Here is a 26,518-nt window from a genome sequence, read left to right on the forward strand (position 1 = left end):
CTCTATACTTTTCGTTATCATCAAAATACGTGATGCAAAAGGACGACAGGTATGACTGAAAATGATAATAATATAGAAAACCCTCAAGAAAGTTGTGTATTTGAATGATTTTGTGGATATGTCATTTTTTATGTCAATATGTCAATTCCGACCATTTTCAAGCTTATTCACCGTTTGTATTTTTTGTCAGGTCAGATCTGTCGTTTTATTTGTTCAAACAATCTTTGTTGGCTATAGAGTAAAATACCTCTAAATGTCTTTGTGGTTATTAGTCAACACATTGTGTTCTCTATTCCACCCAGAAAAACATACACAATGCAAAACATTTCATCCCAAAAAAATTTATTACAAGAATTAAATAAACAGCAATTGGTTGTCAGGGAACAGTGGAATGTTGGTCTTGCAATATTGCTAATCAACACAGACAAATTCCACAATGTCAAGACCTTACATTTCATTGTCAACATTGAACAAATAGAAATAATCAATAAAATAAGTGAATTGTAGAAATTAAAGTGATTCCATAAACATTTAGATCAATCCACATTCTTTTCATCAACCAGCCATGACAGCGATTCAAGATGCATTTTTGTCGATCACATCTGTACAGTGAAAGTCAGATTTCAGGTTTTGCTCAGGTAAATAATCATGTGGATCTACACGCTTGTCGTTTCTTGTCAAGAATGAATACAGATCAACAAAACCCATCCATGCGATAAATTATTTCAAACTTTGTAAATGTGATTTCCAAACCCACAATAAATATCATCGCAGAGAAGAACCTGTTTTCGTTGAAAAACAAGAGAAAACACAAATGACGATCAAAAGGAGTCAACTGTACAGGCGAATGATTATACCGGAAAGATGAACTTAATGGCTATGTAGTGTGTATATGTGTTTGCTTGACTACAGTGTAATATAGGCACAGCAACCATTAATATTATCTGAAAGACTGCAGAAAGCTCCACAATCCTTGTTCCAAGGTGTGAAATTTGACATTGTCCTAAAGTGCCACAGCAGAAGCTATATGCACTGTAATGCAGGTTTTATACAGTAGGTGGAGTATGCATGGTCATACATATTGTTATAATTTTAGTTGCAGTCCTTTAGGCAGAACAGAACACTGAAATCCAAACCCAAAAAAACCCTCTTTCGATAGGGCAAAAAAGTGAGAGAGCAAACATCAGATCATCTTTCAATAAAACACTTACACTCATGACTACACAGCTGTGTACAGCCTTCAAAAGAGAACTTACCAAACATTAACAAATTATCCATTTATTCAAAAGCATAAAACATATTCCCTTTATAAAACACTTCAGAATCATTTACCAAAGCCCAAAGATTTAACAATCCACTCTATAACAGTATGATGTAGTGTAGTTAAACAGGATTTAAGTAACTTATAAAATGATTTATACTGTCATCCTTAGCATCCTCATCAATATATAAATTAGCAGTCAAGTAACAGAGTTCACTCAAAGGAAATGACGTTTTCAGCACATCCACAGCTATGGCTGTGTTATGTGTGGAATTCGTTCGGCCACTTGGTAGCGCCACAGAGCTTTAATAGAAACTGACAGTGGCAGGAATAACAGTCATTGTACAGTTTTGGACTCAAGGTGAAATTTACAATAAAAGTGACTCAGGCTTATTTAGAATGATTTCCATTTCTATACACAGTCTGTAGTGATTTCCACTTAAAACACCCTACTGATATGAGCAATCATAAAACGAAGAATCCTTCATTTCTCACCTCCACATAAATCAAGAGATCTTTCTGATTCAATCAAGAGACTTACAAAGAAATGCTGATAAAGCATAAATCTGTTACCTTATCTATCTATGATTGGCTGTCTCACAGTTAACAGAGGGTCCATCAACATCTTAAACACTCACAGACTTGCCCACCCAGATAAACACACATACAGGACCCCTCCAACACAACTTCTCATCCTTACTTTAAGGCAAGAAGATTTGTCAAGGCATTCAATAGCAACATTGCATAGCTAAGGCAGAATTATCACACTCAAATAAACAGCATACATTTAATCCACCTGCCTTAAATTCAATTATTATATGTACATTAAACAAACAAATTAACATATATTACATATGAACCTATACATTAACCATTTCAGTTTGTACATATTACACAAATATTAACACGGGTGCCATATTTTTTTGCAAACTAAGCAAGTCTATATAATATTATGAATTATGCCCTGTCATCCAATTAGGATGAATAGAAACAACAGAAGAGGGGGTGTTGATATGTCCTATTTAGCATGGGCTAAATAAAAAAATCTTATTTAACTGTCTTGCCATTTTGGATCCCACATAGAGCTGAAAAATTCAGATAGACACTCCATGTTGCTAGCAGATGTACATAAAATTGTATTTGATGTTTTTCTAGTTTGCTCTAGCGCTTGCTATTATTTTGACCAGATTAAAGAATAATCTGTAAATTACGGTTCCCTGAATAAACGTTTAACACTTTATCACCTTCTTAAGAAAACTAAACAATAACAGTTACAATGTGTTGTTGTGGAACCAATTTAGAAATGAGAACATAACAGCCCAGAACCAACAGCGCTGCTTTGAATAAAACCTATTCACTCAAACAACAAATCTTCCTTTGATAGGAAATGCAGCAATTTACTTTTCAAAATAGAAAAGTAAAGATGCAAAAATGATGATTCGATAAATGAAATTACACATAGTGCATGTGGTGTTGGTAATAGAGAGGAGACAAAATGGTCAAAAATTATGTTTGTAATGTTCCACTTTGTGGACAAACTTATGTCTCCAGTGAATCGACGGTTATGATTCCAGCATCCTGCTACATGTTAACCACAATCAGATGTGCATTGTTTTCTAGTCATTATAAATGTGCTTTGTGTTTCAAACACTCCTCTTCAATCCAACTCCAAGCTGTAGTCAGTTGCCTGTGTTCATCATTATTCACATCACCACACTTCACATCCAGGCCTCCTGGTCAAGGCTGGTCTCTGAAGAGTAAGCACACTCTCTAGAGCCCATAGCTGGAGATCGCTGCTGGGGTTGAATAAGGTCTGCAAAAGCCTGGTGCAGCGCTTTGTGTGAAGGTTGGTGACTGTTTGAACGTGGGGACTGTGGTGGAGTCTGGAGGGGAGAAGAATTGGAAGGAGACTGATAATGATTTCTGTATTGCACAGGTGTAGGAATGCGCGACGGGCTGTTCTCTGGTCTGTTGTCAGTTCGAGGTCTTATCCGTGGACGTAGCTTGAGCTTGTAGATGGAAGGCACCCTCTCTGCCTTCTTTTGACTCCGTTTTGCTCGAAGAACCACCGCACCATCGGTATCTCCATTAGGCAAGGGTAAAGGAGGTGTGCAAGATCCCTCAGATGGAGGTTCACTCAGGCTGAAACACATTGAAGAGCTCTCACTAGAGGAATCTTGGTAGGAACAGTCATCCAGAGGTGGTGGAGGGGAGGGAAATGACTCTGGTATGTCACCATTTGGGAGTGCGCTTTGGTCATATTGTAAATCAGGTTGATGTTTGGTTTGTGGGACATCTCCCTCCACACCAGCCCAGTCCACCAGGTCCTGCTGGCTGTCCATTGGTACCGGTAAACTCCCAGTGAGATTTATGGGGTTGCACATAGACAGCGGGAGATCTCCTTCCTCTACGGAGCTGGAGATGGCGGGAAGCTTGCGAAGAGCTCCGCCTCGTCCGGCCCATCTCTCTCCCTCCAGGAGCCCACCATTGGGCAAGCCCCCCCGAATCTGATTGTGGAGGAGGGTAGGAGGATCCTCAAGTGCACAGGCACGTGGGTTAGTCCGTTTAGACTCTCGTAAATCAGGAAGCATTCCTACCTTGCCTCCAATGTTGAGAGAAGATGTTGAAGAGTTCGATGAAGAATAGGCTGAGTCTGTAACATTAGCGTCACCTGTGGATATCGGAAGCAACCCTACACCCTGCTGGGCAACAGGATTCGGAACGGACCCGATTTCCCTTCCATTACTGGATAATTTGCTCTGCCCCGCCCTGGATTGCTGCGTATTGGCCAGAAACTCAGCCTCAAAACTGCGATACAGGTCTTGCTCCCGTTGAGGGTCCAGACTTGGCAGAAGGTGCAAACTCAAAATGCCTCCATCACCCTGGCTCTCCTGCTGTTGGTGGTGGGGACTTACCCATGCTTTTTGTTCTCTTCCTGTGGATCGCGAATTGTGCATGTTTCGAGGGGAACGTGGTGTATGGTGAAGATTTGATCGTGGGGAAGAATGTGGAGAGTGCCGCCCTGCCTGTGAGACAGAGGGAAGCAGTTTGCGACTTCCGGAGGAAGGTGAGCGAGGAGCCGGGGGTTTTGGCATTACCATCACCTTCTTTCCAGGACTACCGCTTGCACTTCCTTTCACAGGTGAGTTAGATGCGGAGGCAGATGTCTGTCTTCTGGGCAAGCTTCCATTCATTCTTGAAGATGTTTGGGGCAAGTGCTTGGGCCTCAGTTCCTCTCTCCGATCCATGGAGAGAGGCTGAGGGTCTCTGTGACGAGGAGATGATCCAGGACTTGACTCACCCAGACGGTTTCTAGGTGTCTTGCCCTGGCTGAGGGAGCGTGGAGCCTGGAGCCTCCTTGGACCTTCGGGTCCCAAGGATCTGCCTCTCTCGGGCGTGCGGGGTGTACGGTGTACCTCGGCTGAGGCCTTCGGTGGACTAGGTTTCAGTAAGGAGCCTGACTGAGGCGCAGTACGCTCTCTGGAAGTGCTGCGGGCGCGGGTCTGAGCCATTCTCACAGCTGCAATCTGCGTCCCTGGTGCAGGACGCTCAATAAGATGCTTCCCTTCCTTGCGGTTCACCAGCAGCACCACCTCCTCTCCGTGAGCCTGCCGTGTGCCCATAGAAAAGCGACCTCCTCCTGTGCTACCTCCTCCACCTTTGGAGGAGGCTGTAGAGGAGTCGCTATCTCCAGAAAGCCTGCGGGTAATCTGAAGAAGGGAGTCCTTGTTCCTATGAGAAAAAAGAAATGAAGATGAATCTTGGGTAAAACAAAGTCATGGTATTGACTTATTCTTAATTTTTTGTATAGATACATCTGAAGTCGACAAAAAATGTACATTGCATGTAAATATATGCAAAATGCTTACATTAATAATAATAAATAAAATTTACTATATTCAACATAATTTCTGTAATCTCCATGATTCTATTTCATATTTGCAGCCACTGAACTGTTTGCACAGAGAATCTGTGTAAAGCATGCAGTGAAGCATATGCAACACTAAATCCATGGGATTTCACAACCTTCAAAAAGGAAGAGACAGCAGGATTACCATTCTCAGGCATTTTCATACACATACACAGACCTAAACATCCTTTACATAAATCTTCAAAATACCGCATTCCTAATCCTAAAGTTAGTTTAAATAAACTAAGGCAAAATACATTACAAATATTCACAACTAAATATCATTGGAAATAATTCAAGATCCCAAAATAGATGTTTAAACAGTGTACATTTTTTAATACTTCCCACAGGTGTAAGAAGACATTTAACTTTCTTGACCATATTCCATCTCCACAGTCTGGCCCTGTAATGTAACCTGAATAAACTTTCTGCTGACCCGTTTCCTCAGTGACAGACCTGAGAGGTGAGATTATTCTAATCTTCACTAATCCAGCCTGTCTCACCTGTGAATCCAGGAGTGCAAGTGTTAAAGTGTTTTGCTTTGACGCTTGGCCTGCATCTTTGGTCTGCCTGAGGAAACTGAGGCACACTGCCAAGATAAACCAGCAGGCTGTTCGTGGTGCAATTATACAATGGCGTACCCACATCACATTGTGACCATGCCCCATTATCAGATTGGAATCGTGAAACCTATTTTAAAGTTTTAAACATTTTCTTGTTTGTTCTGGAGTAAATTGTGCTTTAATAATCCTGCATTCAAAAGTTTTACAGTCATGCCAGTATTTTATATTCAAAATTTACAAATTGTCTATTTCTACATTCGCTCTAGAAATAAAAAAATGACAGGAAATTTCTGAGCATCCTATCATTACAAGCATACACAGTGCTTTTTTTGTAAAAAAAAAATATTTTTCTAACTCGAGGTGGAGTTATAAACTGAAGATAGACGTCAGGTCAATGTCACCTGGGATTAGTTTAAATCTGCTTGCGGTAATCTGTGTCTTCCCTGTGTGCGTGTTTGTTTGTGAGCATGTAAACAGTTGCCTTAAAATGCCGCTCGCAGTGCTATAATTTGTATTGAGTTAACTAGGTCAGTATGGACAAATGTCAGACACCCTGAGGGATTCATAGAGAGAACCAACTGTGTAAACATATTCACATGACATAAACATGTCAGAGTCATAACACTACATGCTTCAGTTCATCCCATAAATAGACATATCTGTACATATGGCAGGATAAAGTAAAACGACTTTATTACCATTTTTGTGTCTGAATTTAAATTTTTCAATTAATTATTATTATTATTAATATGAATTATTATTAAACTCAACCGAATATCATTTCATAAAATACTATATGATCACAGTATGTATATTAAATATAATGTTAGCACAACTTCCCATTTTTGCTATCTTTAATCGAATAATATGTGAAATCTATTTTTATAATGTCATGATAATACATCTTTTAATGCCCTTTTAACTGCTTACTAAATAACTTAAATTGACATTTTTGTTTGTGTTATAATTTAGTAAGGCACCGTTTTTTCTGACTGTTTTTGGGGAACTAGTTCTAGTTATTTTTCAAAGTATGATCAATAAAAAGTCTACATGCACAGAAAACACACTACCATGGCACACAACCAAACACACCTACACTGACCTGAGAGGATTAAAGTGACGTGGTTCTGATCTGTCTCGCGGTGGCCGAGGCAGGAGCGCTGTGGGTCGCCCTGTGTCCACCTCCACAGGTACGACTGCATGATGCGACCTGCCAGGCCGTGATGGCGAGGAGTGTGCCGTAGAGCCCAAGGCAGGATCCAAGGAGCGTCTGTCAGTGGTTTTGTAGGGTGCTATCCCCTCATTGCGCCAGTGAGGTCCTGGGCTTGTGGAGCGTGACGAGTGAGCGCTGGAGCTCTTGCTGTGATGACCCTGGCCGCACGCTTTTGCCTGCTGATACCTGTGGGCTGAGGACAAAGAAACGCATTAGAAGGCTCTTTTAAAGGGATAGCGTTCGGTATAATGTACTTACCCTCTTGTCATTTCAAACCTGTTTGACTTTCTTCCGCAGAACACAAACGAAGATATTTAGAAAAATTTTGGTACAGGTTTGAAATGACAAGATGGTGATGATGACAGAATTTTCATTTTTGGGAGAACTATCCCTTTAACATTCAAAACATAGACGAGGTCATTTTGATACTATTGCAGTATAATGTAATTTCCCACTGTGGTTTCGCACTTAAACACCCACGAGGATACTTCTATTTGTGTCATGTGTATATTGTAACTTTTACAACTCATTCTTTATCATCATTTTTGTCAAGGCCACAAACAGACATTGAATTACACAAGTTGTGTGGAGTGCTGTAATTAAGGAAGTAAGGAACTAATCCTTAGTAACCGATAAACACTAGAAACCCGTATAACTTGAATGAATGGCACTGTTAAAATGCAAACAAGGAAAAGTGAGAAACTATGTCAAGATTCCAAATAATCTTAAACTCAAAGACATGAAATGATGCACAAAGTGCAAACTCACAGAAGGCAGCACAGCGGCAAGGATCATGTTTGTCGAGGTAATGCTCAAGGGTGTCCCAACCTCCACCCACACGTACCATCACATGAGTCCGTAACACCTACAAAGAGACAGAGGAATGATTTTGTTATGTACATAGAATAAATTCCATTTTATTCACAGCTTTTCACAATGTGCATTCTGTCCAAAAAGGCTTGTTTTTCACAAAATATTCCCCACTAAGGTGACTGATTTTTAATGTCTAGAAAAACATGCAGCTTTACATGGAAAATATACTGAAATAAGTATTATAGACTTCTTCTCAAGATGTAAACACTGGTCTAGAAGTACTTCCGGTTTCATTTTGAATTTATTTTTTAAATCTAACATATATAATTAAATCTTAAAAATAATTGTTTAACATTTTGATTTGATTATGGATGTTGTGTTGCTTGTGTTTGTTTTTCTGGACTAGCATTGAATCAACGTTGTTTATGTTTATCAAAGTGCAAAGAGGATCTAATTTCAGGTTTGTGTTATTGTTTAGCAGTTGCTGGGAGAAGCTTTTCCAAAATGCTTCTTTTAAGAGTCGATCAAGTTTCACAGTATACAATTTGTAGCTGTGTGTAACAGTATGTAGCATTTGTCAATCAATATTGACAATTATTAACGTTGTTCAAATGGCTGCTTATATAAGCAACAATAATAGTGATGCTTGCCTTAGCAAACAACAATAATAATAATACAGGTGGGACAGCATGACCCTGTGTCCTTTAATGTTACGTAACAGAGCTGCCCACCAACACTTCCTCTATCCACCTCACTTCCTTCTTCATTAGCATAACAACACACTTAAGAGTTGCAGTGAAAACAAAATGACATCAGGCACGACACACACACTCCCCCTTAAGGCCTTCTAAGCTGGTATCCAAAGAGAGGTGAATGTATGAGAATTAGCATAATAACACTCCTTCCTTTGCTCTCAGCCTTGTTTCTTCGTTCTTTATAGTGAACAGAAAGAAAAGGAGAAAGAAGGCTCGCTTTCATTCCTTTATCAAACCTTGAGTTAGTAAAATGATTTCTCTAGTCAACGGTGTATTTTCAACTTGAAGCAGGGAAGCTCTTTAGGATCGCTAAGCTCCATCTGCTGAGCACATGCTAAGAAATAACCATGTGATGAGTGTCTGTGTGCCTTTGCCATGAAAAGAGCACATCTGTGAGTCGGCAAAATGCCCATCTCCGCAAATTTACACAAGGTCGCGTTTAAACAAAGGCCGAAACATAAACAGAACACACCTTATACTTCACTGTATATATTTGTTGGGCTGTGAGGATAATGTAAACATCTAAATGTAAGTGGAGAAAGATAAGCTAAGTAGCTATTAGCTCAAAAGGTTGACAGAGCAAACAGAACAATGTTTTGATAGCGCCACAGAGCTGCGGTGTTTACACTATACTAGAATTCATTATACAGTGCTCTCCGTATATTAAACCAGGATCAAACTACACACTTTAGCTTTCAAAAGCACATGGGAGTCAGATGTGAAGTTGCCACGGCAACAGGCAGAAATATAATGAAACTGTAATTACAATAAACAATGTTAATCTCACCCTAGCCAACAGCTCTATCACTGGGGGATTTAGTGTTTGTTGTAGTTTGCAAACGTTAAAATGATGGCACAAGAGCCTTGGAATGAGACGTCGACCACCCATAATATGCCACTTTTTGTCTCTTTTAAGGTTGCCATGTAAAGGGCCTCTGCTTCACCCAAAACGGTACATCAAGGGATTATTGTGCTGGTGAAGAATGATGGGATGATGGTTCTATATATAATCTTAAACATACTAAATAAAAGGGCTCAATTGTTCAGCACCGACTAAGTTGTACACACAAAACCACAAAAGCACACACACACACCACAGGGAAGAAACCATTAGGCACAGGAAAAACTGAGAGCTAATCAAGACAGATGGAGACAGGGAGAAAGAGAAGGATATAGGGTTGCAGTTATATTATCCATGTGGAGAAATAGACTGAATGGAGTTAATTGATTTAGCCCTGCTGCACTGGTGGATGATAAAATTCCTTTGAAAAATGACTCCTGAAGGCCCAAAAACATATCAAACCAAGTATAGACGCATGCATAAAGTGCACGTAAACATGCAATCATGCAAACACACACGTGAATTTAGGGAGCAAGGTAGAGGACAGGAAATGACATCATTTTCTATTCCTGTCTTCAGTATGGGTGGGTGTGGGTGCTTTAAGATGTAGTTGGATAACAGACTGAGTCTTGAATAGGTCAGCCTGGAAACTGTGTAAACACCATTCAGACCTCAAGATGACTTATTATGAAGCTATAATTATTATAGTCTGGCCTCTATTCTGGGTGCACTATAATACAGCAGCACAAAATCAACGGTAAACAGCAGCATTCTCTATATGTGATGTGTGTTTGTGCTCCCTTTGCAGTAAAATACATAGAGAAGCAAGAAAGAAGCTGGCATAGCAGATGGTACTTTAACATAAAAAATATCATGTACGTTAGAGTTAAGCAAAAAAGTTATATTTTCATTTTTGGGCAGATCGGACATGAAAGTGAATAGCTGAGCGAGAGAGATTAAGATTGAAACTGAAGATGTACCCTGATGAAGATGAGTGCACTGGAGTCGCCCACTTTGTACTTCCCTTCAGAGACTTTGGTCATGGGGAATTGTGATGGACAGGAGCACTGGCCCAGAATCTCCCGCACCTATAACACACAATGTGGATGTATATTAAACACAAATCATTCGAACATTGGTACAACTGATATAAAAAAAAGAAATAAAATAATAAAAATGATATCTAAAAATATATCTCTGCCTGTTCTTTGACTATATCTCATATCTCAGCATACACCAAGGATTTCCAAACCTTTTTATAATCTTTTTATATTTTACATACATACTAGGGCTGCAACAACGAATCGATAGAATAGATAAAAATCGATTACTAAAAGAGTTGGCAACGAATTTCATTATCGATTCGTTGTGTCGCGCGACGCGGAGACGTTTGATTATTAAAAAAATAAATAACTTTATTTAAGCGCGGAGCGGAGTGAACACACTCGGTCTCTCTCGCGCACTGATGCTAGCAGAGTTCGGCGCGTCATAAACAGGGCGGAGCAAAAATAAAATAAACCAGCGGAGTTAGAGAAAAGATACATGGCGGAGGCAGAGAAATCAACGCGAACCAAGTCATCAAAGATGCGGGAGCATTTCACACTTAATAAAATGAAAAAGTGTGTTAATTGCAATATATGCAAATACGACATGGCATGACACGACACGGGAGCACCACAGTAATGATCCAGCACCTGAAACGGAAACATGTTGGGTTCTTTGATGAGGAGGAAGGGAGTTCAACAGCAGGTTAAGTCACTACAGAATCCCACTTTTGTTCCGTTTTGAAGTGAAGAACGTAATGTCGCTGGTGCTGGTGTTTACTCGTTATCCAGCTTGACAAGTTAGCGTTAACTCGCTATTAACAATAGTAATGCAGGGGTGGCAACATCCTTTTTTGGACCATTCATTTTTCAATCTGTTGTCATGTATAGCTACACTGCAAAAAAACCTTTTCTTACCAAGTAATTTTGTCTCGTTTCCAGTCCAAATATCAAAAAATTATTAAATCAAGATTACTAGAAAAGAAAAATGGCATGAGAAAATTAAGTGATGCTTAAAACTTCTGTTTAAGATTATATCTCATTAAGATTATTTTTCTTACCCCATTGGCAGATCATTTTGCTTGTTTTAAGCAAACAATTACTTAATTTTGAGGTGTTTTTTCAGAAAGCAAGACATACTTTCTTATGCTATTTCATGTGTCTAGTAAATGTTTCTTGATTTAAGATTTTTTTGATATTTGGACTGACAACAGGACAAAACTACTAAGTTAGAAAAGCAATTTTTGCAGTGTGTATTCTGTGCTATGTCCCATATAGGTTATTATTGATAATTATAATTTAATGAATAAGCTTCAAGTCAATTTGAGAGAGAGAGAAAGTGTGTGTGTGTGTGTGTGTGAGTGTGTGTGTGTCAGTGTGAGAGTTTGTGAGAAATCCTGTTAAATTTTCTGATTTGAATTGTTCTTTATTTTTTATATTTTTATTTTATTATTATTATAACAGCTCAGGGAGGTTCAAGGAGCAAATGTTTGTGCACTTCTTCACACTTGTGCAGTTCTGTTTTTGTATAAAAGGTTGGATATTAATGCTTTTCTTGTTTTTTTGGTTTTTATCCGATTCATCGATTAATCGAACAAATCATTTATAGATTAATCGATTATTAAAATAATCGTTAGTTGCAGCCCTAATACATACAGAGTGGTAACAGAAGAGATATATACAAATATAGAGAACACACAAAAATAGAAAACATGGCATTATTGCTCTTTTCTCAATATGACTCAAGTACAACAGGCAATACCACACTTAAAGGTCCAGTGTGTAATTTTTTGGATGATCTATTGATTGAAGACACAGCTATGTATATTCTATTGTATTTCTGAGGTGTATAAAGAGCTTACACAATAAAGCCATATGTTTTTATTACCTTAGAATAAGCTATTTATATCTACATACACCGCGGGTCCCCTTGCATGTAATTCGGCATGTTCTGTCAGCCGTCGTAGTGTTTCAAAAGGGAGTGGGATGGGTGGAGTGACCGGTTGGTTGCAATTCGCAACCTTGCAGCTAGATATTACTGACTGGACCTTTAAGATATCGTGTCACTTCTAGTCATCTATTAGACAAAAAAAAGTTTTGTCTATCATTCACCGCTACAACCAAATGACTTTCCGGATCCCACCAGTAGGTCCCACCCCAGTTTGCAAACCTCTGTATAGACTAAGTAGGTTTAGATTCACAAACAGAAAACATTTATATTTTTCCATATGGGAAATGAGCCACGGTATACTCATTTATGATACGGATGCTGAAGACATAACGTACCATTGTCTAGCACCTAGTTGTTTATCAGCTCTTTGCAGACTACAAATGACATTTAGTCACACTCAGCATGTTCCACTGAGTGCTCAGCAGCACCTGAACAGAAGCAGTTTCCTGCAAGAAACAGTGAGTCATATCCCTCACCTTCCTTATAGTTAAAAGCATGAGGCAGCGAAGGAAGCAGAGAGCGTGTATGTGCGTATGAGCTGACTAAACAAACTTTTATGGGATGGTATAGACTGTATGTTATTGACTCTTGAGGTCCTGAGGTGACTCACTCCAATTCCTATCACACCTTAATTGAATCACACCTCAGGGAAAACAAATTGTCTCTCTTTAAAGCTCACATACAGAAACAAAGAGCCATTCCCTATGTTGCGTCATAACTTCACGAAGTTTGGAACTTATCCAAACATTGACTCATGTATAACGTAGCAGTACAGTGGGGTGCATGTGGCCGACCTACAGAAGCTGAGCGGTCAGGCTGGGTGTGGTGAACATGAACTTGCCCAGGCTCTCTGAAATTCTCTCTGATGTTGTTGCTTTCCTTAAAAAGACTCTTAAATGAGTGAGGCCACATGACAACCACTAGGAAAGGAAGAACTCCAGAATCAAAATCACAGGAAAAGAACAGCAATGTTAAGACAAAACTCTCTCTATTCAAAATGTATCATCTCTGACACACATTTTGTACTTAACACACATCTCCACCCTTTCAACGGAGACTGAAAAGAGGATTAATATGACACAGACACTAAGTCAGCAAAATGTGCAAGAATTACTCACCAATGAACATCATTGACTGAATCTCACATAACAAATCCGTCTCACATTTCACATTAACTCAAGAAAATATATTTTGCATAAATAAAACGGACCAATACAATACTAGTTAAACTAGAATTAAATTCCTGATTGTGGAACATTCTGCCTGTACGTTTTTTTTGTTCTCACACTGTCTGGCCACTGCTTTATGTAAACATATGGGAAACTGAGCTGAATTTCCAAAGCTGGGAGAGACGGCAGACTGCGGTTGGCACAATGGAGACCATCTGATTTACTGTTGAAACTGTAGTTTAATGCTCTTTGAATATCCATGAATAAGTTCAATTGTTTCATGTTATTAGCCTGTTTAGAATATTGAATGGCTAAAGAAGGAATATTCTGTCATTTGACATACTATGTCTATTTAGGCAGCATGTGTCTGACAGTTACCACAAAACAAGAAAGAGTATGTCCCCTAATCTCTCTCTTCTCATACTTTCTGTTGCTTTGTCACTTTAAAGTAAACCGTCTGTGTGTGTGTGTGTGTGTGTGTGTGTGTGTGTCTGTGTGTGTGTGGACGACTTGAAACCCAGTCATCACCTTAAAAAGTTTTCTGTGGGGATGATGCAAGAACCAAATGTAAATTTCATTAAGTACAAATATTGATCAACCACTGTTCTTAATATTGTGGGAGATGACATACTGTGTACTTTACATTCTCATTAGGCAATGATTAATTTGCAACTAAGATAATTGTAAGTTATTGAGAAAATGTAGAATAATGCATTGTTAATATAATACAATATTGCAAAATATTGATGTAGTAGAGTAGGCGGGGCGAGACTGTGGTTCGAGTCCGGTGAGTAATTGTGAATGAGCGCCAGCTGTGCGCACATCGGGCTCGAATTACGTAGGAGATAGGGAGCATATAAAAGGAACGAGCGACCGGACCGTCTAAGAAAGAGGACCGGGCCCGAACTTATGTTAAGTTTATATTTATGTTCTTGTGTTTTGTATTTATGTTTTGTTCGCCGGCGGTCGGCCGTGAGGGGCAGCCGGCTTTTATTATTTCTGTTATTAAATGTTTAAAATGTCTTCCGGTTCCCGACTCCTTCCTTCCCTTTTATGGAGTTATATTACAATTGAATATAAAGGCATAGTTCACCCGAAAATGAAAATTCTGTCATTATTTACTTCCCATATCAAACCTGTATGACTTTCTTCTGCAGAACAGAAAATATTCTGAAAAATGTTGGTAACGGAAAAACCCATTCACTTGCACTGGTTTTGTATTGATACCTTAAAAGTAAGGTACCACTTTTGTTTGATCACTTTTATTTACTGCATTATATTTTCCTGTAAAATCACATATAATTTTGTTTTGTAAGGGTTGAATATTCTAGTAACAGGATAAATGGACTTCAGGGAGCAAAATTGCTGTCACAAAGGTAAGGAACATTGAGCTTTAGTTCCATTATAAGGTGAATCGAGTCCAAGCTTCGTAATGCACTGTAGCAGAAAGAAAACAGACCGTCTCTCTCCGTAACATTCTCACTGCGTTTCTTTGTTGATATTAGATGAGGCACCTCCCTGTCCAAATGCTCTAAAGCCGTTATTTAAATGTATGCCACACAATCACTATCCCTTCACATGTGATGTATGCAAACAGAGAAGAAACAATGAATTCTGCCTGTGCCAGAGTGAGTGCAGAAAAATGAGAAAATGTGGGCTCTACTCTGCACTGACTTTAGGAATGAACAAAAATAATAATACCAAAATATGAAATAAATGTATCAAAAAACTAAAATAAAAAGTTTATATCAATACATTGAAATTGATGTTACTTGACACTGGCAGCCCAATGCTTCTAAATAATCAATAGTATATTAAATCAAAGTATGTTTTGGTATACTACATGGCTAAGTCTACCATCAGACCATCCAGAGTGCTGTTATCTGTCCAGCTTTGCCTGGGAGTTTGTCTGCAGGGAACTCTCCGATTATCACGCTGCTTCCTTTAAAGTTAACAACAGCGGCACTGTGGGGCCGTGAGCGACAGCATCAAAGATACAGTAAGGGTGCGGTTAGCCTGGAGACCCGGACAAGGAAATGGAGCATCTGAGAGATAGTGAGCTGTATCTGGGTCTCTGATAACTGTAAGGGGACCTGTTACACATACATACATGTCTGGCTTTGTGCTGACCTACCAACTGAGGGAAAGGGAGAGAATGACCCTTCTGGCTTAGATATAATGCCGTGAGGGTGGATTGTTTTGGAGTTGCTAAATTGTTTCTCAGTAATCACGTGATGGGCATCTCAGGAGAGTTGTGTGTAAATAGACGCCCTGAAATGAAACGGGAGTGCAATAAAGTACTAGACTTGTATATAGATGTACAAAAGCAGACAAACATTTTATAGTCACAAAATATTACCATTTTAATCTTAAAATGGTGGTGTTCTCTTAATATCTTTTTGATACCCTTAAAGACATTTTTTTTTATTCTTTCATCATTTATACACCCTCATGCCATTCTAAACCGTTGTGCAGACTTTCTCTGCAGAACACAAGTGATAGTTTGGTAACCAAACAACATTTGACCCCTCTGCCTTCCATTATATGGACACAAAACCACAGAGAGATTTCTCAAAATATCTTCTTTTCTGTTCCACAGAAGACTCATCAACAGGTTTTGAGTGACATGAGGGTGAATTAATAATGAAAGAATTGTAATTTTGTGTGAAATATACCTTTAAGCTTGCAAAAATGTTCCGTCATTTTTTATATTGCTTTATGACAGCGCTACAATAATTGCAGCAACATGCTTTTGTTTGGCAGAAACTTTGGTAACCAAGGAAACTTTCAAATGCTTTTAAAAACACACTTCTCTGTGTTTTCATCAAGATGGATAAGTGTGCCGAAATAAAATATATTTTACACGTCAGGATACTGTTTGAAGCCTATAAAATCCACCTCACAGTGCATGAATCAAAAATCTATTTGCTGAGAAGTTTGTATCTGATTTCACCAGGAGATTTTACAAGATGACTGGGCGAATTCCAATCCAAGCACTATCATGAGCTCTCTAAGCTTCAGGGGGTGTCTGGCAGAACCAAAACATTTTTGCACCGCCACAGGAGGGTAGAGTTAGTTACCAGCTGACACCAACCCAATATCAACATCACACACACAAAAACGTAAAATACACATATTTTCTCAGCCATATAACAAGAGAAGAATTAACATTTTAACACATGGACATTCATAACATTTACAGCTTCAGCAAGCTGTGACCTGGTGATTATGTCACTGAGAGGCGGGTGGTATGCTTTGCCAACATATTTATTTAGATGGAGATAAAAACATGTAGGACACACATTCACTGACTGGATGCACACTTTAAGACAAAACAGTCTCAAGGACACTTATGACTGACATTCCCAAATTAAGAACTTAAAATAATAGATCACCACAGAAATTTCCATTGCCCATAAACACAGAGAAATAACCAGACAAACCAGCTGTTCAGACTGATCAGGGAATGCAGTATGTTGCGAGATAAACCTGAGATAAAGGGTCTCTTTCAAACCTTCAATGACAGGTCAATGACAACTTAGCCAACATATCGGGATCATTTCCTCTGTAAACTTTGATTGTTGAAGTTTGAAAGGTTAAACTCCAGTGAGGAGACAAGAAAGGCTTGTTGTGGCTTGTGCTCAAGGGCAGAGCAAAATATGTGTTCTGTCAAAGAGCAAAGAAAGAAATCTCTCAGGATTTCTCATTAAACCACAAGGCTATCACAGAGCCCTTTTGTTTGTGGCCTTGATGAACAAGCCAAAGGGAGATGTTATAAACTTTTGTTAATACCATCAGGTGATCCTCTGCTAGAAATATACAGTACTGTAAAATTCACATGACTTTATTTGCTCCAAGTATATTATCACTCCAGCTGTAAGAACCTAAAAATTGGGACGAAGTTGAGATTTAAATGAAACAAAACTCCACTGGGTCTGCTGAGCATGATGGAACTTTTGAGCCATGTAATTTTTCTCTGCAACATTGATGAAAACGAACTGCACTGCAATAAATCACTTCTAAAGTCTAACGTCACGATTCACATAAATATTTTAAGCAACGGTAAAAGTATCATGCATCATTAAACACTTTAAACACATTAAAATTCATCTCTTATTACAGAATAAATAATAAAGTAAATCCGTAACATTTACTAACTTCAATTAAGTATTTTCTTTTTTTTTCTATTGTTCACCCCACAACATACATATTTCACAACATATATAGGCCTACATGACTATCATATTCAATTGAATATATCCTGCCCCAGATTTCGATTCGGCTTCACTGGCTTTCAGTTAATGTGCACTACAATGAAGCTTTTTGCTTTGACTGAACAGCTAAAAGCATCATCAATGACTTTTATCATACGTTTTTCTTTCCATTTCAAATGCCCAGGGGAGGAAGGTGGGTGGATGCAGTTGACTATGTATAAACTAGAAGCGGTTAAAGCCTTGACCTCTATTAGGCGGCCAGAAAAACTATATTAAGAATATTAATACACAGAAAATGTTTAATTACAATCCTGATGAAAAGCTCTGCAGTGCATTGAGAGATCGCATCAGTGATACTAAAGCTTACCGTGGTACACAAAGAGCTACGTGGTATTATTATGGTAAATGTGTTTTTTTGCAGTAATATAAAACATCATGCTTTTGGGTCAGTCAGACACATTGCGCATGTTGTGATTCCAGAGCAGTAGAGCTGTCATACGATTAATTGCGATTAATCGCATACATAATAAAGTTTGTGTTTACATAATATATATCTGGGTACTGTGCATACGTCAATTTTGTATTTATTAACACACACACACACACACATGTAAATATTTCCTAAATATGTATACATGTATTTATTTACATTTACCAATAATTATGTATATAAATGTTTATCAATTTAATGTATTTCTTAAGTATATGCATGTCTATATATTTGCTTATAAATACAAAATTAATATGCACAGTACAAAGACTTCAACACAAACTTCTATTCTGGATGCGATTAATTGCGATTAATCGTTTGACAACTCTTCTGCTCTACTGCTCATGAATCACAACATGCATGCACGCATTAATTTAACACACGCGCAAGCAGGCAAACAAAAGCTGAGCACAAACAAGTGTTTCTATGATCCGCTCCACTAGTTCACAGCGACATACTGAAGCACTCCAGAGAACCACATGTGTCCTATGGCAGCTATTAAAAGCATAAACCAGCATGACCATACACAGAGAAATAAATTAGAAAAGCTGAGCTCATACAGAAAGCAAGAGACAGCGAGACATTCGCCGGCAGCAGCCTTAGCTTGTGTGAGGCTGACTGAGCACAAACTGCCATGGCCTACTTTTCCTGTCTCACTTTTGTGTCAAATCCATTAGAGGCGGGTCTATCGGGCCGTACAGTACATGCACCTCTGTCAGTCGTCTCCTGCTCTTTTTTCTCTTTTACATGTACTGAAGCATGATGTTCACTGAGCATCACATCACCCCGGCTGCCCTTTATTCTCGGTCCATCCCCTCTGTGTTATTCTGTCCTCTTTTCACCCCTATGTTCAATCTGTTCTAATTGTTTTATATTTTACCTCTCACCCACACATCTCTGGTGTTTCAGATTTTCCTCTATTCTCTTATCTCCTCCTGCAAAGCTTTCTGTTTTCTTGGGCTCCACCCCTCTATCTGATATCTCACTCCCGCTGTTGTCCTTCACTGTTGTCCTTCACTTCACCTCTAGTACCTCACAGTCATCTACATGATTCTTTTAGCGATTTGGAGTTTGTAGTTAAATGCTGGATGTTTTAGGTAGTTAACAGGATGTTGCTAAGTGGTTGCTAAAGTTTTCCGAGTCAAAGGTCTTGAAGATTACACCTCTCGACAAGAAACATGATTTGCCCAGAGCACAAAGCAAAGAGAACCCTCGTTGCACTGCACCATCCGTCTGAGTATCCCCTGTGACATCTAACAAAGGATGTTCTCACCACCCTTGAGCTCAGACTCTAGCTTTGAATTATCTGACCAGCCTGGATGTCTCCCTCATATTTAGCTTAATTCAAATGAGTAAATCTCTTTATGCAGTGCAGTTTTAAATGTTATCTTGCTTTCAATGTAATTTTTCTACTACTGAGATTTTCTCACTTTGTAAATATGTAGTATTTGAACTGGTGATATTGTTCTTTACAATGATCACATCACTGGACACAGCCTTTGATGCAAATGCTTTGCCAATTGCATTGAATGCATTGATTTTCCGATAAAGTTAAATGAAAACTAAACGTGTGTATGTGTGTAAATTCATAGCGATGTGTGTGTGTGTCAAAAGGAGAATATTGAGGTTGTACATTATTGACAAAGCCATGGAGCAGAATGTCAAGGCCTCAGGGTTAGGGGAGGGAGAGAGAGAGAGAGAGAGAGAGAGAGAGAGAGAGAGAGAGAGAGAGAGAGAGAGAGAGAGAGAGAGAGAGAGAGAGGGAGAGAGAGAGAGAGATGGAATTGGATATTGGATGGAATTATACAGATGATAGATGATAAAGCTTCTTTCTGGTCATCTGCTTTAAAGTCATCTCTTAAGGTACTTTCTAACAAGACAGTGTATTTGTTTATTATTTGAACTGGTGATATTGTTCTTTACAATGATCACATCACTGGACACAGCCTTTGATGCAAATGCTTTGCCAATTTAAATGCATTGATTTTCCGATAAAGTTAAATGAAAACTAAACGTGTGTATGTGTGTGTAAATGCATAGCGATGTGTGTGTGTGTCAAAAGGAGAATATTGAGGTTGTACATTATTGACAAAGCCATGGAGCAGAATGTCAAGGCCTCAGGGTGAAGAGAGAGCGAGAGAGAGAGAGAGAGAGAGCGAGAGAGAGAGAGACAGAGAGAGAGCGAGAGAGAGAGATGGAATTGGATATTGGATGGAATTATACAGATGATAGATGATAAAGCATCTTTCTGGTCATCTGCTTTAAAGTCATTTCTTTTGGTACTTTCTGACAAGACAGTGTGTTTGTTTATACAAGCATGTGAAACCATCCAACAGTCCTATCATTGATCTCAAAGGGATAGCTCACCAAAAAAACGAAACTAATTTACTCACCCTCATGCCATTCCAAACCTGTATGACTTTCTTTGTTTTGCAGAAAACATTAGAAGATATTTAGAAGAACATTGGTAACCAAACAACATTGGCCCCCATTGTCTGCCATTAAATGGACACAAAACGACTTCTGAGACATATCTCAAAGTATCCTCCTTTGTGTTCCACAGAAAAAGAAGGTCATAGAGGTTTTAAACTAAAGGAGGCTGAATAAAGGATGACAAATGAGTAAATATCTTCACAGAAAACCTTATTGGCACTATAGTTAGTGGTACTCCTCAAGCATCTTTAAAACTTTTTGTTTTCTGGGTTTAAAGCAAATGGCTAATAATAATATAAACTTGAAACTGCACCGCCTGCACTACAGACATAAATAGAGATCATGTAACACATCAGATGTGTTACTTTTTGTAGTGAACAGATGTAATACACTAAATAAAGCATTTATATTTAAAGTTTCCTGTGTAGTCTTCTTTCTAAGTGTGTGCAATGCAATTTATGACTGCAACAAAACAAGACATGTATCATCAACTGAAGCTACAAAAACAACTTTTTCACAAAACGTTATGTTGGGTTACAGAGTGTTTGAGTGACTACATGGAAAAATCAGCTAGAGCTGCTCTTAAATTTTTGTGACAAGACATTTTTATTAAGAGCAAGAACAGGCTATACTAAGTAACTTTAACACAGAGGGAAGCAGCGCATCTGTCTCCCCCCCACACTGTCTAACAGTGGAAAACCCCAGTCAAGCCATCTGAGATTAGTAAAGCATTACAGGGAGAGGTATAGTTCTGTTACTAAGAAAAAAAAGAGAGGAACTGTTTCTGTAATTCAGATACACTCATTTTCCAGACACTTCTGCTTTTCCTCATACAGCGTGTATATGAGTTTTCACTAGATTTATAAACCAGCTGGGGATGTAGTTGGATTTTTAGAAACCGATGCCTTTGTTTGTGGGTGTGTCTGTGGCTACATGTGAGAGAGAGACGTTAATCAAAGGTGAGGACAGGCAAAACTACCTCTCATATTCCCCAGAGATGAACGGGATTACCAGCACTAAATCCAGCCACATCTACAAAGTCCTTCATCCCGTTTCAATGGAAATCTCTTGAAAATATGAGATCCAAAGGAAATAATCCTCATGGTCATCATTTTACTTAACAGGCATGTATCCTCAAATCAGTAGGGAGTGGGACTCGACATAGAATTTGATGTTCATCATGACCAAGATAAAAATCAACAAGCTAAATCAGTGAGATCGGTCCAGCTGCCTGGATTACACTGTGCGTTCACATGGTTGATATCGTGACTATTAAAAAGCCAAATAAGCAACTGGCATCATAAAAAATCAGTACAAAATTTTTGCGAATAAATGTAATGTAAATGTAAGAGCATCAGAGACGACAACTTTCATTGCGTAACAGTGAAAAGTCAAGTAAGTGACAGAATTATGCTAAATTAAATAAAGAAACGTTTTTTCACCATTGTGACATCAATAACAAGCACAATGTTTACAACTATTTCATTCATTCATATTTTGTCTAGTACTGAATTGTCACATTCTAAAATGCTTTATTATATTATACAGTAGGGGACGTCTGAACGCACATGTTAGGAGTATATATTTGTCATGCAGGTGTTGCACCACAGATTTCTGAACTATGGCATCAAAGTCAGGTGAAAATGAGTCAAAGCAATGTTTCGTATCAACTTGTCTGAGACCAAAGGCTTTGAGGAAGCTAATAATTAAACTGGGCATGTAATCTCACTATATAAAAGAAGACAGCTGGATAAATCAATTTCGCTGAGTGCTGAACTATGACCGGATGTCTGTTATTGAATCCACCCAGACTAAAAAGTACAAAACCAGTTGCTCTGCATGGCCACATGGCTGGTAAGATACGATGACTAGCAGCTGTGTAAGACACAAGGTCATCCGTAAAAAGGACAAATCCAAACTCTCCGATGTGCCCGACATCCGATAAATCACTGACTGTACAATTTAGTATCACTTACAGTACAATACACTAACAACTTGTATTAATACAGGGCATGAAATTGTGATGTAACAGCACCTGACGTGCGCTGTTTTCTTCACCCTGCCTGAACCTATGCTCATGCCAGCAGTTCATCCTCAGGAAAAAAGGGGCTTACACACGTATCGTGGATGAGTGCTCATTCTGTGATGGAGCAAATTAGATCAAAAACACCTCAATTTAATATGCAAGCACTTTGATCTTTGGCAAGCTATATCTGTTGACGGCTTGAAGTGATGAAATGATCAACTGTTGCTGATAAGGGGTCACGTAATGGTGTGAAGAGAGGGACTTTCAGAGGGAAATTCTGGTTGGACATTTCCTACAACAGGGCATGCAGTAACTGGGACACAGTCAAATTATCAGTCAAATGATGTCCCGGTGCACCAGTGATTTGGATGTTGAGAACTTTCCCCTGTTGTTTCCCAAAGCATTTTGATATCAACAAATTTGATTAGAGAGATATCTCAGCAAGTTATTATTCTCCACTGACTGTGAAAAAACAGCAAAATAACATAACCTACAACCTTCAAATTGTGAGATGACAACAAAAATAAAAACTATTTGAGAGGAAACCTTTATTTTTCACTTGTTAAAACATAAACTGTTCTAATATGCATTGGGTATTAAAATGCAACAAGTTCTGAATCAGCTATTAAACCAGGCCTGGCTTCTGAGATTGAAGATGACAAGATGGCTTGTAACGAAGCTGTTATTATAAACCTATAAGCATGTTGACAGATGTCAACTGTTAACTCACCAGCTCGTCCAAGTTGCGCATATCCAGCAGAACCCTCTTTTGCTGCTGTTGCCAGCGGGCCACCAGCTCTGGATCGGGCTCGCCAATGCTCTTCTTCCGACTAAACGTCCTGTTCGGCGGGCTCGACTCCCCCAGCGACTCCGTCAGGTTCTCCTGGTCCCGTATCTCCTCCTCGATCTCCTCCTCAAGTTGAATCAACATGGGTGCCAGCATGCCGAATTTGGCCCCTCGACGCGCCACTTCCAGCAGACAGAGCACGAAGTTCTTCTCGTTGCACCTCTCCACCAAGTCGTTGGTCTCGAACATGAGCACATCTTTGATCCAAAGCTCCAGTCTGCACCAGGCGATGAAGTTCGACACGTTGTCCCTGGCCAAAAATGACCCGGGTATGACGTTCCTGGACTGGAACACCACATCCTTGCTGGGAATCCGCAACGACCGCGCCGCGTCCGGATAGTTCTCCTTGAATTCCTGGGCGCGCCGGTTCACGTTGTTGGCGTGCCGGCAGAGCGCGCAACCGGTCTCGAGACCCTCCATAAAAGTGTCCGCCGTGATGTCCAGATCGTACAGCGCGTTCAGCCATTCGGCCAAATCCTCCTTCATAGCATACAGGTATTCCTCGCTCGATTTGAACGGCCTGATGCTTTTGGAAGCGGCTGACTGGATGTTGCTCTGATCGGCCATATTACCAAAAAACGTGTATCAGTAAAGGCACGAAATATCAGATCGTCTCACACAGAATTCCCCATAAACAGCGCCGAGGATGGCAAAATAGCTGCGCGGCCATCACATCACGACGTGCGTTGTAAAATCCAACAGCGCGCTGCGCAGGCTCTCATTCGCGATGATGCAGCTGTGGGATTCCGCGATGGATTCCGGATGTCTGTCAGATACCCGCCTCCTTCAATGAGCGCATAGGGGTTACTCATTCCCCGTGGAAGAGCAGAAAGAATCAGAGCTATGAAAATCATGAATACATGACAACGCGACGAGACATTATCCTAATCGAAGCGTATGTCGGGTCCGTATTGGCTAACAAATGCCCGCAACGCCTCGTTTATGCATTCGTTCACACCAATAACGAGCCGAAAGCGGACGCATGGCCGAATCTCTTCGGCAGACAGTCGGGAATTCTGCTTAAAAATAACGTTCGTCATTTGGACATGATCCGTCCTCTGCGCCGCCTCCTGCTCAACGCGTCGAGCTGCAGTGGCTTAACGTATACATGCAGTTATTCATCCCATTAGAGGCTCAGCGGGAACTTTATCCCCACGCATCCATTTGAGTTGCACTTTGAGCATTGTGTACCAACGAGCAAACGTTTATATTTGCATCACATATCCAAATACAGCAACCGTCAGATGAGCGAAATACAAACGAGCGTTGCTTCATGCTTATCAATGATCTTCAATTTAAATGCATTGATGGGACCATAAACAATGATAGTGTTCTGATCGCTTCATGCTTGTAAATCAATCGGGGTTAATCATGTAAAATGTGATCACGTGGTATTTGTTTGCAAGCGCAGTGTCAAGAGACTTTTATGAGCGACGCGAGATAAGCAAAGAAAATACATTAACTGTGACGTAATGTCTACAAGAAACCTTTGGCGCGGACGTGTATTGGGTCAGTTTAAACGCGTTATTCAATAGGTTTGATGGCATTTACTTGACGGTATCTAGAGCTTAAAGTACAACTTTCCTCATTCCTCACACAAACAGAGTCGTGTCTCAATGTTGAAAACACTGAAGGAACATTAAACCAACATTTCGAATCACGTGAATATGCGCTTTGTTTTTGTTTGGTTTCAGACACGTTTAGGAAGGAACCATCACATGACTCTGCCAATGGTGTTGGACTGTTGGTCATCAGCAAATGAAAGGAGACATTCTGAATAGGCGGACAAAAGACCGAGACGAAGACATCATCGTGATGTTAATCAGCCTTCGTTCGTGTCCTCTTAACAATTAGTTCAATAGCTGTAGATCAAAGGAAAGTCTGTCTTCAGATACTCAACTCTTCAAAATCTTAGGTCAAAGGCACCCTTTGCAATGCTGTGAAAGAGAAGACACAACAATGTGCGCAGATTCATATCTGAGATGAGTCAAATCATTAATTTATGTACATTTTCTGAATGTATATATCTTGATGTAAATGCATCATAAATGGCACTATTGTGGAAGATTAAAGTGTCCAGCTTGGTTCCCTTTCTTGGTGCTGTATTATTTTTGCAATACTCCTGTCAAGCTTACTGCAGTTTTAAATTACTCCCACTTTCCACAGCAGGCCAACAGTAAGACACAGATGTCTTTCCTGGATTGTGAAGTTTTCATTACAAGGACCCATGTCCTTGTGTGTGTGTCTAACATTAGCTTCTAAGAACATAAATGGGAATGGAATCTTTCCCTCCCTCTCTTTACTTCCTGCTCGTGTTGTTTAATGTTGGGCAGCATGCTCAGTCAATAGCTAAACCCAGACCACTGCAGCGTGCCATTATTTCGACAGCAGCTGAGCAGCCAAAGGGAGGCCCTTGTTTTCATTTGAAAAGAGAGCTAGACAGAGGGGAGGACACACAGCAAGTGAAGGAATGAGATCACTCTTTAAGGGCTGAATGAATCAGCTCTTGAGAACACACACACGGTTCGTTTTACAGTTCCACAGCAAGTGAGGGTTTGGCACTAAACTGTCCATTAAAAAGTTAGAAGCGTTAGTCATCATTTTACCGTTCTGTACGATGAAAGGTTTTATGACATTGAATCACCAGGCTCCAACCTTTGCGTGATGTAATTTCACAACACCAAAAACCTCAACTTTGCATTATGTTCAATTCGATTTTGATAGAACTTCAGTTGGGTTTTGTAGAAAATCTCCAAAGCAGGAACAAGTGTCATCCTGTCAGCTCTTGCAAACACTTTAACCAAGAACAGCAATGATCTTTCTGAACATAAAACAGATGCAATCAAATTTAGAAAACAGAACCACACTTTGAACAAGACTTCTTTGAATAAAAGCAAGCTTATTCAAAGCCCCTCATACACACAAAAGGACATCATAAATCCATGCAGGGGATTTTGTTGTACAACTAGTTTGTCAATTCACTCAAGGC

General features: G+C 39.5%; 1 protein-coding gene across 1 annotated transcript; it reads right to left on the reverse strand.

Annotated features, from left to right (window-relative positions):
- Positions 1–325: 325 nt before the first annotated feature.
- On the reverse strand, positions 326–25,159 carry gas2l1 (growth arrest-specific 2 like 1). The gene is made up of 5 exons (XM_056746671.1): positions 23,413–25,159; positions 10,337–10,444; positions 7,716–7,812; positions 6,837–7,140; positions 326–4,993 (listed from the first exon to the last, which is right to left on the reverse strand). Exons 1-5 carry the CDS (start codon positions 24,094–24,096, stop codon positions 2,980–2,982), a joined length of 3,207 nt encoding a protein of 1,068 aa, XP_056602649.1. The 5' UTR covers positions 24,097–25,159; the 3' UTR covers positions 326–2,979.
- Positions 25,160–26,518: the final 1,359 nt, after the last annotated feature.

This window comes from Triplophysa dalaica, chromosome 4 (assembly GCF_015846415.1).
Source record: "Triplophysa dalaica isolate WHDGS20190420 chromosome 4, ASM1584641v1, whole genome shotgun sequence".
Taxonomy (NCBI): domain Eukaryota; kingdom Metazoa; phylum Chordata; class Actinopteri; order Cypriniformes; family Nemacheilidae; genus Triplophysa; species Triplophysa dalaica.

Excerpts from the sequence above, each read along its gene's own strand:
- gas2l1 (XM_056746671.1), bottom strand. The coding sequence starts at position 24,096 with ATGGCCGATCAGAGCAACATCCAGTCAGCCGCTTCCAAAAGCATCAGG. Across the intron at positions 10,445-23,412 it reads TGCGCAACTTGGACGAGCTG|GTGCGGGAGATTCTGGGCCA; the intron begins GTGAGTTAACAG and ends TGTGTGTTATAG. Across the intron at positions 7,813-10,336 it reads GTGCACTCATCTTCATCAGG|GTGTTACGGACTCATGTGAT; the intron begins GTACATCTTCAG and ends GTCTCTTTGTAG.